Here is a 15,558-nt window from a genome sequence, read left to right on the forward strand (position 1 = left end):
CAGAGCATCTTAGGAAGGGATTAGATGGTGTTGCGATGGCTTCCAGTGCAACTGTGAGAAATCTTGGTGTTGTTTTCGATCAGGATTTGTCGTTTAAACCATATGTCAATCAGGTTTGTAAAATAGCCTTTTTCCATCTCCGTAATATTGCAAAGATTAGGAAAATCCTCTCACAGAGTGATGCAGAAAAACTAGTTCATGCGTTTGTATCTTCTAGACTAGATTACTGTAATGTGTTGTTAGCAGGATGTCCAAGTCATTTGCTGAATAGGCTCCAGCTGATCCAGAATGCAGCAGCACGAGTACTGACAGGAATTAGCAGGAGAGACCACGTCTCTCCAGTGTTAGCGTCGCTCCATTGGTTACCCGTAAAATTCAGAATCCAATTTAAAATTTTATTACTTGCATATAAAGCCCAAAACTGCTTAGCTCCGCAGTATTTACAAGACCTGATAGTGCCTTATGTTCCTGGCAGAGCTCTCCGTTCTCAGAGTGCAGGTTTACTCGTAGTTCCTAGAGTATCTAAATGTAGATTTGGAGGGCGGGCGTTCTGCTATCAGGCACCATTACTATGGAACCAACTTCCAATCTGGGTTAAGGGGGCTGACACCACCTCCACCTTTAAAACTAAACTTAAAACCTTTCTGTTTAGTAAAGCTTATAGTTAGTGTTAAGTAAACCTCTAGCTGGTGTTGGTAAATCTCTAGGTAGTGTAAACTCTAGTGTGTTAGAGTCAGTAGTCATAGTTGCAGCTATAGAACAAGACTATAATAGTTAGTCTCAAATATAGCTTGGTGGTAGATATGCTGCTACAGGCTTATGCTGCAGGGGGCACCGACATGATCCGCTGGGCGGTGCCTCTCACCCTTCTTCTCCTCTCCTCTTCCCTTCCTCTCTTCTCCATTACCATTTTTATTTATTATAAATATCTCATAGCTATCATTTTCGTCCATCGTTCCTGTAGTTTCTTGTGCCGGCCCCCCTTTTTTCTCTTTTGTGCATGTTTGCAGGCTGGGGCCTCGGGAGCTGCGTTCTGGCCTTCGGTCCCGTTTTTGAGCTCTTTTGCAAGATGGAAAATACCTTGGAGAAGGTGGAAGCTCGGCTTGGCGGGAATTGACCACTAATTCGTCTGATTGGAGTCGCCATTGATGAACCAGAGACTTAAGGCAGACGGAAAATTACTGGAGTCTGCCTTTTTCTTTTCAATACAATTGTTGATTCTATAATCTAACCTTGACAGAGCAGCTTGGCAGGTTAGTCCAGTCACAATCTCCCTGGTGGAATAAAAACAAGACGTCACAGAACACCGGACACATTTCACTGTGAGCTCAAACATCTGGAACAACAAACCTACAAGTGTGATGCCGTCCAGAGACCAGGACCAGAGACCAGAGACCAGGACCAGGTCCAGAGACCGGGTCCAGAGACCGGGTCCAGAGACCGGGTCCAGAGACCAGAGACCAGGTCCAGAAGTGAAGAGACTCAGCCAAGATTCCATGTTTTTATTTGCTAAGGGCGCAATGCTTTTCTGTTATATTTCTGTGCACAAAAAACCTCACAAAGTGAAAGTCCACATCGCGACTGCAGCTCCAGAATTCAACGTCACACCATGGCCAAAACAAAAGTCGGCAAAAAACAGGGCGCAGAACTCTGTACAGTCGATATTCTTCTTTAAAAATAACACAAGGACAAAAATGTTCCTCTTAAATCAAAATCTATTTTTAGTGAAATACAACAAAATAAATTCTATAAAATAAGAGCAAAATATTTAAATATAATACGGTGGGCAGAATATTTTCATTTGCAGGAGTATTTGGTTTTGTTTTAGACAAAAGAAATTTCAAAAAAATACACGCATTCAAGTGACCAATTAAATACAGTATTTACTGATGTTTTACCTTTTTACTCCTACAGAATTACACGGCAACTAACCGGCTGCTGCTCTGGCGGCGCCGGCCGCCCCCCGGACCCCTGGTATCCCGGGGCCCCCAGGGCTGAACCCCTGGTACCCCAGGGCCCCCAGGGCCCCCAGGGCCGGACCCCTGGTACCCCGGGACCCTGCGAGGCCGGACCCCTGGTACCCCGGGACCCTGTGGGGCCGGACCCCTGGTACCCCGGGGACCCCTGGTATCCCGGGACCCCCAGGGCCGAACCCCTGGTACCCTGCGGGGCCAGACCCCCAGGGCCGGACCCCCGGTACCCCGGGACCCCCAGGGCCGAACCCCTGGTACCCCGGGGCCGGACCCCGGACCCCCAGGGGAGGCCGGTGGGCGACGGGTCCGTCTACGACTACGACAGAAGCAAACCACGCGTCTAGAACACGCCGGCGACCCGGGGCCGGCGACCCGGGGAGCCTCCCGTTGCATATGTGTCGATCCTCTGAAGTCCTACGATGAGCGAAGCGCCTGAACCCACCAGACTGATGCCGAATGTGAAGTCGGAAGATTATAATGTGCAATTGAAAAGCCACTTATACACTGGTTGAAAATATCGCCCCTGTTGGACAGACGAGTAGAAAAGAAGGGACCGCTCACGCCGGGGTCGCGGGGCCCGCGGGGCCGCGGCCCTCTGGACGTGGAGTAAGAACAGCTTTAAGGTTGTTATGATCACAAGTCTTCCCTTGGGCTACACTATTCTGGTGAGAAGCCATGCTAAATGTTACAGCATATTAACTAGAGCTTCAAAAGGATTGAATCAATTACCAGAACAAACGAAAGAAAAGAAAAGAAAGAAAGGCAATGAGTTTCAGAACAACGTTTGCATCACTGCGTTTCACACCAACCAAACAGCGTTAAGTCCAGCCAACCGTCCCGCCGCCACACTGAAACCAACCGCGGCCGGAGGTGGATTTGGCATGAGCAGGAGGAGCCGAGGAGCTGCAGAGTCTTCAGAGAACCGGTCCGGTCCGGAACCACCGCGGTGGTCAAGAGGAGTCGTCGTCTTCTTAGTTTTTGGGGAATTTTCTTATTTATAATATCCATTTTGTTGTCATCGGGTCCCGGCAGCACGTGGTGCTCGGGGGTCCAACAGTCAAGAACATGAACATACTATGTACACCTTTCATCTCCAGCTCAGTCTGGTTCCTCGTCCCAGCTCGCCTCTGCCGCCGCGGGGGGGGGGGGACCAAAGACCTGGTCCAGAGAGGGGGGGGGGGGACCAGAGACCAGGTCCAGGGGAGGGGGGGCTCCCGGAGGCCGGCTGGGAGGAGCAGGCCGGGGGAGGGAGGAGGCGGGAGGCCTGGCTCCCCCCCCTCCCTCGGGCCGGCGGTGGGGGGGCGGCGAGGAGCGAGGAGGGGGGGGGCGACGGAGGCTTGAGGCACGGCAGCAGCGCGGGGAGCTTTACTCCTTGGGGGGGGCGGGGGCCGGGGTGGAGGCGGGGGCGGGGGCCGGGGCCTCCTCCGGGCCCTCCCAGGTCTCTTGTGCTCGCGGGCCTGATCCAGATCCAGGAGTGGTGCTGGGGGGGGCCGTGGTGGGCGGCTGGGTCGGCCCGGGGGCGGGGGAGGGTCCGGGGGCGGGGCCGGGTCGCTGTGGGTTGTTCATGTGCTGAGCGGCCGGCCCGGTGTACGGCTGCCCGTGGGGGGGGTGGTTGTTCTGTGGGGAGGGGGAGAAGTCAGTCAGCACCGGTTCTAGGACCCGGAATCACCACAATCAGCATTAGAGCTGGGGAAATCAATACTGAAATATAGTGTTGTACTCTCTGTCGCAATAAATAATCGATAAACTGACGTCAAATATGGATATTTTATTACAACACATAATGGATTTACGCGGTTGTCACCGAACTATTGTTCATGCACTTCATTCTGTCCAACAGAGTTTATATTTACAGACTAGCAGCAGTGAGGAAATATACAAATGCACTTTCTTTGTACATTGTAAGTTTTGGTATTTAATAAATGCATAACTACAGACGTTTTCCTTTTTATGGGTATTTTTTTCTTTTTCAGTCACATATATCGTGATATATCGTTGATGAAATTTCTTACAATATACGGAATATCGTGGGTCACGTATCACCACAGTATTGAATCATGAGTTACCGTATCGTCCCACCCCTAATCAGCATGTGTCCAGCCCCCCCAGCGTTTCACTAAACCCAAGCTAACCACATGGCAGCGGGCCGGCACTACCTGCTGGAACTGGGCCGTCCCAGGAGAATGTGGGTACAGAGACGTGTCCTCCGGGGGGGACGAGTCTTGGTCGTCAGGTGCTTCCTGTTCATCCGGCTCCTAAAACAGAAGACGAGCGTCACCCATCAAACTGGAAGCTTTCTACATCGTTATAAAAGTACGACCTGCTTATATGTGACTATCCCTGCTGTGATGCTACGCTGCCGGGCTTCAGTGTCGAGCGGTCGGTGGCCTCGGGTCCAAATCCCTGCTGCTGTCCAGCAAATTAAGTTACAAGAGATCAGCGACTCCATCGATAGGGCCAACGGAGTCTCCCACGACTCCACTGGCTCCATCCATCGATGACTCCATGGATCGAGCCAATGGAGTCATCCATGAGGGGGGTCATCGCTGGAGACGTTGATGACTATTAATGACTCCTCATTGACGCCTCCGTGGATGGAGTCATTGACGCCTCCACAATGGAGTCATTGACGCCTCCGTGGATGGAGTCATTGACGCCTCCACGGATGGAGTCATTGACACCTCCACGGATGGAGTCATTGACACCTCCACGATGGAGTCATTGATGCATCTGTGGATGGAGTCATTGACGCCTCCGTGGATGGAGTCATTGACGCCTCCGTGGATGGAGTCATTGACGCCTCCGTGGATGGAGTCATTGACGCCTCCGTGGATGGAGTCATTGACGCCTCCGTGGATGGAGTCATTGATGCCTCCGTGGATGGAGTCATTGACGCCTCCACCATGGAGTCATTGATGCCTCCTTGGATGGAGTCATTGATGCCTCCGTGGATGGAGTCATTGATGCCTCCACGGTAGAGTCATTGACGCCTCCGTGGACGAAGTCATTGATGCCTCCGTGGACGAAGTCATTGATGCCTCCGTGGACGAAGTCATTGATGCCTCCGTGGACGAAGTCATTGACGCTTCCTTGGATGGAGTCATTGACGTCTCCACGATGGAGTCATTGACACCTCCATGGATGGAGTCATTGATGCCTCCGTGGATGGAGTCATTGATGCTTCCTTGGATGGAGACATTGACGCCTCCGTGGATGGAGTCATTGACGCCTCCGTGGATGGAGTCATTGACGCCTCCGTGGATGGAGTCATTGACGCCTCCGTGGATGGAGTCATTGATGCCTCCGTGGACGAAGTCATTGATGCCTCCGTGGACGAAGTCATTGACGCTTCCTTGGATGGAGTCATTGACGCCTCCGTGGATGGAGTCATTGATGCCTCCGTGGATGGAGTCATTGATGCCTCCGTGGATGGAGTCATTGATGCCTCCGTGGATGGAGTCATTGATGCTTCCTTGGATGGAGACATTGACGCCTCCGTGGATGGAGTCATTGACGCCTCCGTGGATGGAGTCATTGACGCCTCCGTGGATGGAGTCATTGACGCCTCCGTGGATGGAGTCATTGACGCCTCCGTGGATGGAGTCATTGATGCCTCCGTGGATGGAGTCATTGATGCCTCCGTGGACGAAGTCATTGATGCCTCCGTGGACGAAGTCATTGACACCTCCACGATGGAGTCATTGACCCCTCCGTGGATGGAGTCATTGATGCCTCCGTGGACGAAGTCATTGATGCCTCCGTGGACGAAGTCATTGATGCCTCCGTGGACGAAGTCATTGACGCTTCCTTGGATGGAGTCATTGACGTCTCCACGATGGAGTCATTGACACCTCCATGGATGGAGTCATTGATGCCTCCGTGGATGGAGTCATTGATGCTTCCTTGGATGGAGACATTGACGCCTCCGTGGATGGAGTCATTGACGCCTCCGTGGATGGAGTCATTGACGCCTCCGTGGATGGAGTCATTGACGCCTCCGTGGATGGAGTCATTGATGCCTCCGTGGATGGAGTCATTGATGCTTCCTTGGATGGAGACATTGACGCCTCCGTGGATGGAGTCATTGACGCCTCCACGATGGAGTCATTGATGCCTCCGTGGATGGAGTCATTGACGCCTCCACGGTAGAGTCATTGACGCCTCCGTGGACGAAGTCATTGATGCCTCCGTGGACGAAGTCATTGACACCTCCATGGATGGAGTCATTGATGCCTCCGTGGATGGAGTCATTGATGCTTCCTTGGATGGAGACATTGACGCCTCCGTGGATGGAGTCATTGACGCCTCCACGATGGAGTCATTGACGCTTCCTTGGATGGAGTCATTGACGCTTCCTTGGATGGAGTCATTGACGCTTCCTTGGATGGAGTCATTGACGCTTCCTTGGATGGAGTCATTGACGCCTCCACGATGGAGTCATTGACGCCTCCACGATGGAGTCATTGACGCCTCCACGATGGAGTCATTGATGCCTCCACGATGGAGTCATTGACGCCTCCACGATGGAGTCATTGACGCCTCCACGATGGAGTCATTGATGCCTCCACGATGGAGTCATTGACGCCTCCACGATGGAGTCATTGACGCCTCCACGATGGAGTCATTGATGCCTCCGTGGACAAAGTCATTGACGCCTCCATGGATGGAGTCATAGACGCTTCCTTGGATGGAGTCATTGACGCCTCCACGATGGAGTCATTGACGCCTCCACGGATGGAGTCATTGACGCCTCCACGGATGGAGTCATTGATGCCTCCTTGGATGGAGTCATTGACGCCTCCATGAATGGAGTCATTGACGCCTCCATGAATGGAGTCATTGACGCCTCCACGATGGAGTCATTGACGACTCCACGGATGGAGACATTGGACTCTATGGATGGAGACATCAGAGACTCCATGGATGACTCCACGGATTACTCCATCTCTACTGAAGGAGTCGTGTTGGCGGCTCCCGTCTTAACAGTCCAAAGTAAACAGGCACCTCTCCAGGACATATTTTTTGGAAACTAAATTTCGTCTTTCATCTATGAATTTCTGGAGGGAGCGTTGGTCTGCGGTTGCTCAGATACGTTCAACAAGGTGAAGAGGAGACGGAGCCTGACAGGAAGCTACTGCTGCTAACTAACGTCTGTCACGTAAATAAACACGTAAAAGCTCTTTTGTGGAGCTTTAAAGGATTACCGCCAATACCGATTACCGCCAGTGCGACTGCCGATTACCGCCAGTGCGACTGCCGATTACCGCCAGTGCAACTGCCGATTACCGCCAGTGCAACTGCCGATTACCGCCAGTGCAACTGCCGATTACCGCCAGTGCAACTGCCGATTACCGCCGGTGCGACTGCCGATTACCGCCGGTGCAACTGCCGATTACCGCCAGTGCAACTGCCGATTACCGCCGGTACGACTGCCGATTACCGCCAGTGCAACTGCCGATTACCGCCAGTGCAACTGCCGATTACCGCCAGTGCAACTGCCGATTACCGCCGGTGCAACTGCCGATTACCGCCGGTGTAACTGCCGATTACCGCCGGTGCAACTGCCGATTACCGCCGGTGCGACTGCCGATTACCGCCGGTGCGACTGCCCATTACCGCCGGTGCGAGTGCCCATTACCGCCGGTGCGACTGCCCATTACCGCCGGTGCGACTGCCCATTACCGCCGGTGCGACTGCCCATTACCGCCGGTGCGACTGCCCATTACCGCCGGTGCGACTGCCCATTACCGCCGGTACGACGGCCGATTACGCCGGTACGACGGCCGATTACCGCCGGTACGATGGTCGATTACTTTGGTACAGATGCAGGTGATTCAGGACCCGGGGCAGAGGGGGATGACGGTCGGGAACTTCACATCTCTCCAGCAGACGGAAACATTTCCCCTCACTATCATGAATCAACATGTTTGTTTCCTCCCTGTGTTTTAGACACTTATCTATGATCTGAATCTGTCTCTGAAGCTACGAGGAGGACAAGCAGCATCCATCCATCAGACTAGCAAGTCCTGCGTACTGTGAGGTGACTAAGGTATTGAACATCTGTGTTGTGTTAGAAACCATGAGGTGTGACGATAATCTAAACCATGAAGGTCAAAAGCAGGTAAACCTAAACATCAATAAACTGATCAATGTTTTCTGCTGCATAATTTCCTTTATGTCGTGGTGCCTGGAATACTGACCTTCCCTGGACTTCCCTGAGTACACTTGAGCTGTGTGTGGAATATTACAGAAGAAGTGCGTCATTGGACTGAAGTTTCCATCATTAAAAATAAATAAATACAAATCACGCATTTGAAGTGAAAACAATAAAACGATACTTGTGTGTACTGTGAACGTCAGCCATGAACAAACATTTAACAGCTTTATATTCTGCTCTAAATGACATTCTGAATGGATACTTAAACCAGAGCTACACAACAACATACAAACATTTACACATCAGCAATTAGAAACGTTGCTAGGTCAACTAATGTGTGGCCACTTCAGGACTTCATTTATGATGAAAACAGTGGCTGAGTGGGCTGATGGAGCGGCGCGCTAGTCTCTTAGCTTAGCTCGGTGTGGGTGTGAGGCGTGTGGTGAGGGGGTTTACCTCTTCTGGACAGAGCTCGCAGGCTTTGGCCAGCGTCATGCGGGCGCTGTGTGAACGCTCCAGGAAGTAGCCGTTGGAGGTCTCGTTGCTCTGGACCGGAGGAGACCAGTTGTTGTAGGTGTACTGGGGGGTTCCGGTGTACGGCCTCCGCTCCAGCTCGTCCCCCAGCCACTCCACCGCCCACGTCCACTTCCGCTTCAGGTCCCCGTTACTCTGCACACAACCGGCGTTCAGGTCAGTGTTCAGGTCAGCGTTCAGGTCAGCGTTCAGGTCAGCGTTCAGGTCAGTGTTCAGGTCAGTGTTCAGGTCAACGTTCAGGTCAGTGTTCAGGTCAGTGTTCAGGTCAACGTTCAGGTCAGCGTTCAGGTCAGCGTTCAGGTCAGCGTTCAGGTCAGCGTTCAGGTCAGCGTTCAGGTCAGCGTTCAGGTCAGTGTTCAGGTCAGCGTTCAGGTCAGTGTTCAGGTCAGCGTTCAGGTCAGCGTTCAGGTCAACGTTCAGGTCAACGTTCAGGTCAACGTTCAGGTCAGTGTTCAGGTCAGTGTTCAGGTCAACGTTCAGGTCAGTGTTCAGGTCAGTGTTCAGGTCAACGTTCAGGTCAGCGTTCAGGGGGGGGGGCTCAGGGTCTTTGGGGGCGGCAGAGTCTTTGGGGGGGTCAGTACCTTCAGGATCTGGTGGGGGGGGTCATGGTTTTTAGAGGGGGGGGTCAGTACCTGCAGGATCTGGTGGGGGGGTCAGGGTCTTTGGGGGGTCAGTACCTGCAGGATCTGGTAGGCCACGCTGCAGTTGCTGAACAGCGCCACCATGCACTTGATGCACTGGTAGGCTCGTTTCTGGTAGTGGTTCTTGGAGCGCTGGATGGTGTCGAACAGCCCGTCCCGGTCGTCGGGGATTCCCTTCAGGACGTTGTGGATCCTGTTCAGGGACAAGAGGAGAACTCACTAGGGCTGCAAACATTCCTCCACGTTGTCCACAAAAATCCATAAATTGTCGACAATGAATTCCATTGTCTACAATTGTCGCCAGACGGGTTTTTCCAACAGAGTGAGGCATCTCACTTCAATACAATCTCTGCTGAGAGTCGTCATGTACGATAGTGTCTCTGCTGCTGCGGGTAATGAAACTTCAAAAGTTTGGAACCATTTTAGCCTCGATACGGAGAATAAAAAGATGACTTGCAAGGTTTGTAAAGCCGACCTGCTTATCACGGGAGCACGTCGGTAATGCACGAGCATTTGAAGAGAAAGCACGTCGGAGTGTTGAACGAAACGGACTTGCCTTGGTAAGATATTAAGCCTATTTTCATTTGTTAAATCAATTTGCTTCATTCGTTAACTTTGTTTATTTCATGTTATTTATTAGTGTTATTTGAGCCACTCACAGCTACTCTCGTTGCTATAACCTCAATTATAATTGATGCTGAGTGAAAGGTGAAACAGCTTGTGATGACAATGATGGATTTGCATCTAACTTTCAGTCAGGTGACCTATGAACTGTCAATCATCCATCAAACTCCACAATTATCATGTTAACATTAAATCAGATAGATTTGTAGGACATTTCTCTTGCGGGACAGGAGAAGACACTAAATCAATGCATCTCTATTATTGTGCGCCGTGCGGGCATGAATTCTCAGAGTTCTGCAGATGCGGGCAGGAGCAGGATGAAGAAAACAGTCCCGCTATATCAGGGCTCTAGTGCATCTTTCTTGTGTTTATTAAATTTCCACATAATTAAACCAACCCCCCCCCCCCCCAAGCAGCCGAGGGCCGGCAGCTACCTGTGTGTCTGCCAGGAGTCCTCGATCAGCAGGATCTGCAACAGCAGGTCCAGGTAAGGCCTCAGCTCGTAGGTGTAGGAGTACGCCACCTGGGGACAGACCTGCATGAGTCACCTGAGGCCCCTGAGGTCCCGGGGCCCCCCAGGGTCCACCGCCCCCCCCGTTACCTGCCACAGCAGCTCGCTCAGCACCGTGGAGGAGAACTGCGGGTTCTCCCAGCAGCAGAAGCGCAGCAGCTTCACCGTCTCCTCCGAGTTGCTGCAGTCCTCGATGATCTTCTTCACGTAGCTCGTCCTCACAAACAGGATCTCGGCCACGAGCTGCTGCACCGCCATCACCGCCGCCGTCAGGTTGGTGTCGCCGTACGGGTTTGGGAGGGGGGGGTTTCCTGCAGACGGCACAGGGACGTCAGCACGGCCCCCTCCACGTCAACTCAGTATATCCATATACAACATATCTATATCCATAATATACATGTACATATCTACAGGACTGTCTCAGAAAATTAGAATATAGGGATGAAGTTCTTTATTTTCTGTAATGCAATTCAAAAAACAAAAATGTCATCCATTCTGGATTCATTACAAATCAACTGAAATATTGCAAGCCTTTTATCATTTTAATATTGCTGATTATGGCTTACAGTTTAAGATTAAGATTCCCAGAATATTCTAATTCTTTGAGATAGGATATTTGAGTTTTCTTAAGCTGAAAGCCATGATCAGCAATATTAAAATAATAAAAGGCTTGCAATATTTCAGTTGATTTGTAATGAATCCAGAATGGATGACATTTTTGTTTTTGTAATTGCATTACAGAAAATCACAAAATTCAAATTTTCTCAGACAGTCCTGTACATACCTACATACAACATATCTATATCCATAATATACATCTAGATATCTACATATATTAATAAATGTTCATATCATATCATTCAGGGTGCTCCTACCGTTGATGGAGGACTGCATGCGCGAGGCTACGTCGCAGCAGCGCACCAGCTGCGAAACCACGGTGTAGAGCTTGCCCAGCTCGGCGTACTGGTACTTGATGGGGGGGCCGGGCCCCTCGTCCAGGGCCACCAGCATGAACGTGGCCGGGACGTTCAGCTTCAGCAGCTGCGTCTTTTCCGCCAGGCCTGGGGAGCAGAGGTCAGAGGTCAGAGGTCGGAGCAGAGTCAAGGAAAACTAGGACTAAATATCGTCGTCAACGAAGCTTTATCACCTGAGGAAAACCAGACGCAACGAAAATGCTGGTCATGTGACAATAACAATAACTAGAAAATGTCCTCACAGAAATTTCGAGAGTGCCACGGCGGGCTGCTGCACACCACACACAACTCTCTGTGTCAAACCATTCAAAAGTTATCGGACTATCACATATCGACCAATCAGAAGAAGGGGCGGGGCTAATTTGCACCAATGAAGGTCAAGGACTCAATACCGAGTCCAATGACACCACCCACGACTCTTTATGTCAAACCATTCAAAGGTTATAGCATTTGCTGTGGGTTATTTACTGTGTGTGTGTGGGGGGGGGGGGGGGGGGTATTTAATATATATATATATATATATATATATATATATATATATACATATACATACACACACACACACACACACACACACACACACACACATATATATACACCATGAACCGGTTCCCAGCAGGACTGGGGATCGGCTAAGGTCAAAACGTCAGGGTTCAGATTTCTCCATTTTACAGGTTAAAGTATATGAAGTCTTTAGTGACTGAGTCATGTGACCAGTTCTGGCTGAGGCAATGACTCAGCAGCTGAGCTCTGGTTGCCCCGGCAACAAGAACCTCCACTTAGAACCTTCCGGTTTGGCTGTGAGAAAACCCCAGATTTTGGCTTCTGATAAGGTCTTAAATAACTCTGATTTGTGAGAAAACCGTAGCTCGTAGCCAAAAAACGAAAACATCTTGAGAGACACAGAACCCGGCAGATTCTGACAATCTTAATTTTATTCAGATATTCCTTAAAATGAGTGAGTTAGCTCAGTGCGAAGACAGAGTGAGATTCTTTTGAAGAAAACGTTTGATTACATTACAGCCAATGGAGACTGAGACAGTTATTGGTGCCGCTCTAGCCCTCCCTGTTTAAATTTTGTGCATACCCCGCCTGTCAAAGTCACATTTTATGAATCCCAACACCTATGTCTACATTCTGACCAAAGATTATTGGTCTCCTTTTTACGGTTTGGCCCTGAGCTCGAGTTACAAATAAAAATTCAGGTTATTTTTTTTACTGTTTCTCGCACTCTAGCGACCGACACCCGCACTCTAGATTTGATAAAAAAAAGTGATTTCCAGTCCTCGCTTGAGTGCTCATATCTTGAAAAGTGTACATTTTAGGAAAAAACTGTTTGGTGTTTTCGAGAGAAGAGAGGTTTTCCTCCGTTTTGAAGTTCGAATGACATTTCTTCGTGCAGGTGTGAGAAAGTTAGGTGACTCAGAAAAAAGGTGAATTTTGGCTTTTTTTTTTTTACCTTTTCCCATCCAATTTGAATTGATTTTTTTGGCCGTTTTTTTGGGAATAACTTTGGGAGAAATGGGAATTTCAACACCAAAAGTCATAGCACACTATTCCCGATCGAGCCGCACGTTTTTGATATATGATGCGCCTGGTTCCTTTGAAATCTGTAGGAGTAGCGAACCGAAATCTGGCTGGAAAATGAAAAAAAATAAACGCGCAGGATAACAATAGTACCTCTGGCGCAGCCGTGGCACTGATGAGCAGACTAGAAGTGAAGCAGGTTAACTTACCCAGGTTTGCGTACATGACGAACAGGTTGAAGTATTGCTGCAGGTGCCGGCCGTGTTCAGACACTTCTCTCCGCAGCAGGTTCAGCACGGCCCTTAGTAGGTGGTCACTCAGACTCAGGTTATCAGGGCCCTGGAAGAGAGGAGAGTTAGGGGGGGGGGCGGACCACCTGGACCCCCCAGACCCGCGGACCAGACCCCCCGGACCAGACCCCCCCCGACCCCCCCAGACCAGACCCCCAGGACCCCCCAGACCCTCCCAAACCCCCCAGACCAGCCCGCCCCAGGACACCCACCTGCGTGGAGGGCCCCGGCGAGGCGGTGGGGGGAGGGCAGGGCCCGTCCTGCAGGGAGAAGTGAGCGATGAAGACGATGAGCTTGGCGAAGGCTCCGCGGACCTCGGCGCTGGGACATTCCAGCAGGTACTCGGAGAACCGGGCCGGGGACGAGAACAGCACGTGGTGGGAGAACCAGAACCGCACGTTCTTACTGTGTCTCAGCAGGATGCAGAGGCCGTCGTACCTGGGAGGAGAGGTAGAGGGGGGGTTAGAGGGGGGGTCGTACCTGGGGGGAGAGGGGAGGGGGGGTTAGAGGGGGGGTCGTACCTGGGGGGAGAGGGGAGGGGGGGTTAGAGGGGGGGGACACACCTGACCAGGTGGTAGGAATTTACCTGTAAGGAGGGGGGGTGGACAAGAACTTACCAGTCGCTGGCCAGGGGAGGGGAGGGGTTACCAGGGGGGACAGGTAGGGGGGACACACAACTTACCAGTCGCTGGCCGGGCCTCTCACCACCTTCTTGGTGTGGAACCCGGTGCTGAACAGGAACCGGGCTGCCAGCTGAGCACTGATCATGGCGATCTCCTCGGCCTCGGGGAGGAGGTGGTCCTGACCTGGAGACAGGGGGGGGTGAGACCTGGACCTGGACCTGGACCCAGTACACTCAGACCAGGACCCAGACAGAACCAGACCCAGCTAGACCCAGATTCAGAAATAACTTAATTATACAACTAAATCTCAGTTATTTGACACAAACAAGGCACTTTTACACCGGTGTGAAATTCAATGTGGCTAAGGTGGAACAGTCCAGTCCTGTAGTCCCCCCTCTAGGACCTGGTGACCCAGGAGTCACCCAAGGGATAAGCAGGAGTCACCCAGGAGTCACCCAGGGGTCACCCAGGAGTCACCCAGGGGTCACCCAGGGGTCACCCAGGGGTCACCCAGGAGTCACCCAGGAGTCACCCAGGAGTCACCCAGGAGTCACCCAGGGGTCACCCAGGGGTCACCCAGGGGATAACCAGGAGTCACCCAGGGGATAACCAGGAGTCACCCAGGAGTCACCCAGGAGTCACCCAGGAGTCACCCAGGGGTCACCCAGGGGTCACCCAGGAGTCACCCAGGGGTCACCCAGGGGTCACCCAGGAGTCACCCAGGGGTCACCCAGGAGTCACCCAGGGGTCACCCAGGAGTCACCCAGGGGTCACCCAGGGGATAACCAGGAGTCACCCAGGGGTCACCCAGGGGTCACCCAGGAGTCACCCAGGAGTCACCCAGGGGTCACCCAGGAGTCACCCAGGGGTCACCCAGGGGTCACCCAGGGGTCACCCAGGAGTCACCCAGGAGTCACCCAGGAGTCACCCAGGGGTCACCCAGGGGTCACCCAGGGGATAACCAGGAGTCACCCAGGAGTCACCCAGGGGTCACCCAGGGGTCACCCAGGAGTCACCCAGGAGTCACCCAGGAGTCACCCAGGGGTCACCCAGGAGTCACCCAGGGGATAACCAGGAGTCACCCAGGAGTCACCCAGGGGTCACCCAGGGGTCACCCAGGAGTCACCCAGGGGTCACCCAGGAGTCACCCAGGGGTCACCCAGGAGTCACCCAGGAGTCACCCAGGGGATAACCAGGAGTCACCCAGGAGTCACCCAGGAGTCACCCAGGAGTCACCCAGGAGTCACCCAGGGGTCACCCAGGGGTCACCCAGGGGATAACCAGGAGTCACCCAGGGGTCACCCAGGAGTCACCCAGGGGATAACCAGGAGTCACCCAGGAGTCACCCAGGAGTCACCCAGGAGTCACCCAGGGGATAACCAGGAGTCACCCAGGAGTCACCCAGGAGTCACCCAGGAGTCACCCAGGAGTCACCCAGGAGTCACCCAGGGGTCACCCAGGAGTCACCCAGGGGTCACCCAGGGGTCACCCAGGAGTCACCCAGGGGTCACCCAGGGGTCACCCAGGAGTCACCCAGGAGTCACCCAGGGGATAACCAGGAGTCACCCAGGGGTCACCCAGGAGTCACCCAGGAGTCACCCAGGGGTCACCCAGGAGTCACCCAGGGGTCACCCAGGAGTCACCCAGGAGTCACCCAGGGGATAACCAGGAGTCACCCAGGAGTCACCCAGGAGTCACCCAGGG

At 52.5% G+C, this 15,558-nt stretch overlaps 1 protein-coding gene across 9 annotated transcripts in view; it reads right to left on the minus strand.

Moving 5' to 3' along the window:
* Nucleotides 1–2,024: 2,024 nt before the first annotated feature.
* LOC133446264 (probable ubiquitin carboxyl-terminal hydrolase FAF-X) overlaps nt 2,025–15,558 on the minus strand; it is a 108,129-nt gene continuing 94,595 nt past the window's right edge. For 3 of the 9 annotated variants that reach the window (XM_061724268.1, XM_061724270.1, XM_061724265.1), the window contains 11 exons: nt 13,914–14,037; nt 13,444–13,669; nt 13,151–13,280; nt 11,316–11,501; nt 10,531–10,751; nt 10,364–10,464; nt 9,342–9,498; nt 8,587–8,799; nt 8,174–8,203; nt 4,130–4,228; nt 2,025–3,590 (listed from right to left, as the gene is read on the minus strand). In XM_061724268.1, the coding sequence (XP_061580252.1) occupies nt 3,339–3,590; nt 4,130–4,228; nt 8,174–8,203; nt 8,587–8,799; nt 9,342–9,498; nt 10,364–10,464; nt 10,531–10,751; nt 11,316–11,501; nt 13,151–13,280; nt 13,444–13,669; nt 13,914–14,037 (1,739 nt within the window). In that variant the 3' untranslated portion in view covers nt 2,025–3,338. The remainder of the gene's footprint in view (nt 3,591–4,129; nt 4,229–8,173; nt 8,204–8,586; nt 8,800–9,341; nt 9,499–10,363; nt 10,465–10,530; nt 10,752–11,315; nt 11,502–13,150; nt 13,281–13,443; nt 13,670–13,913; nt 14,038–15,558) is intronic. The other 6 variants (XM_061724273.1, XM_061724272.1, XM_061724271.1 and 3 more) reach the window with 3 other exon arrangements.

This window comes from Cololabis saira, chromosome 6 (assembly GCF_033807715.1).
Source record: "Cololabis saira isolate AMF1-May2022 chromosome 6, fColSai1.1, whole genome shotgun sequence".
NCBI lineage: Eukaryota > Metazoa > Chordata > Actinopteri > Beloniformes > Belonidae > Cololabis > Cololabis saira.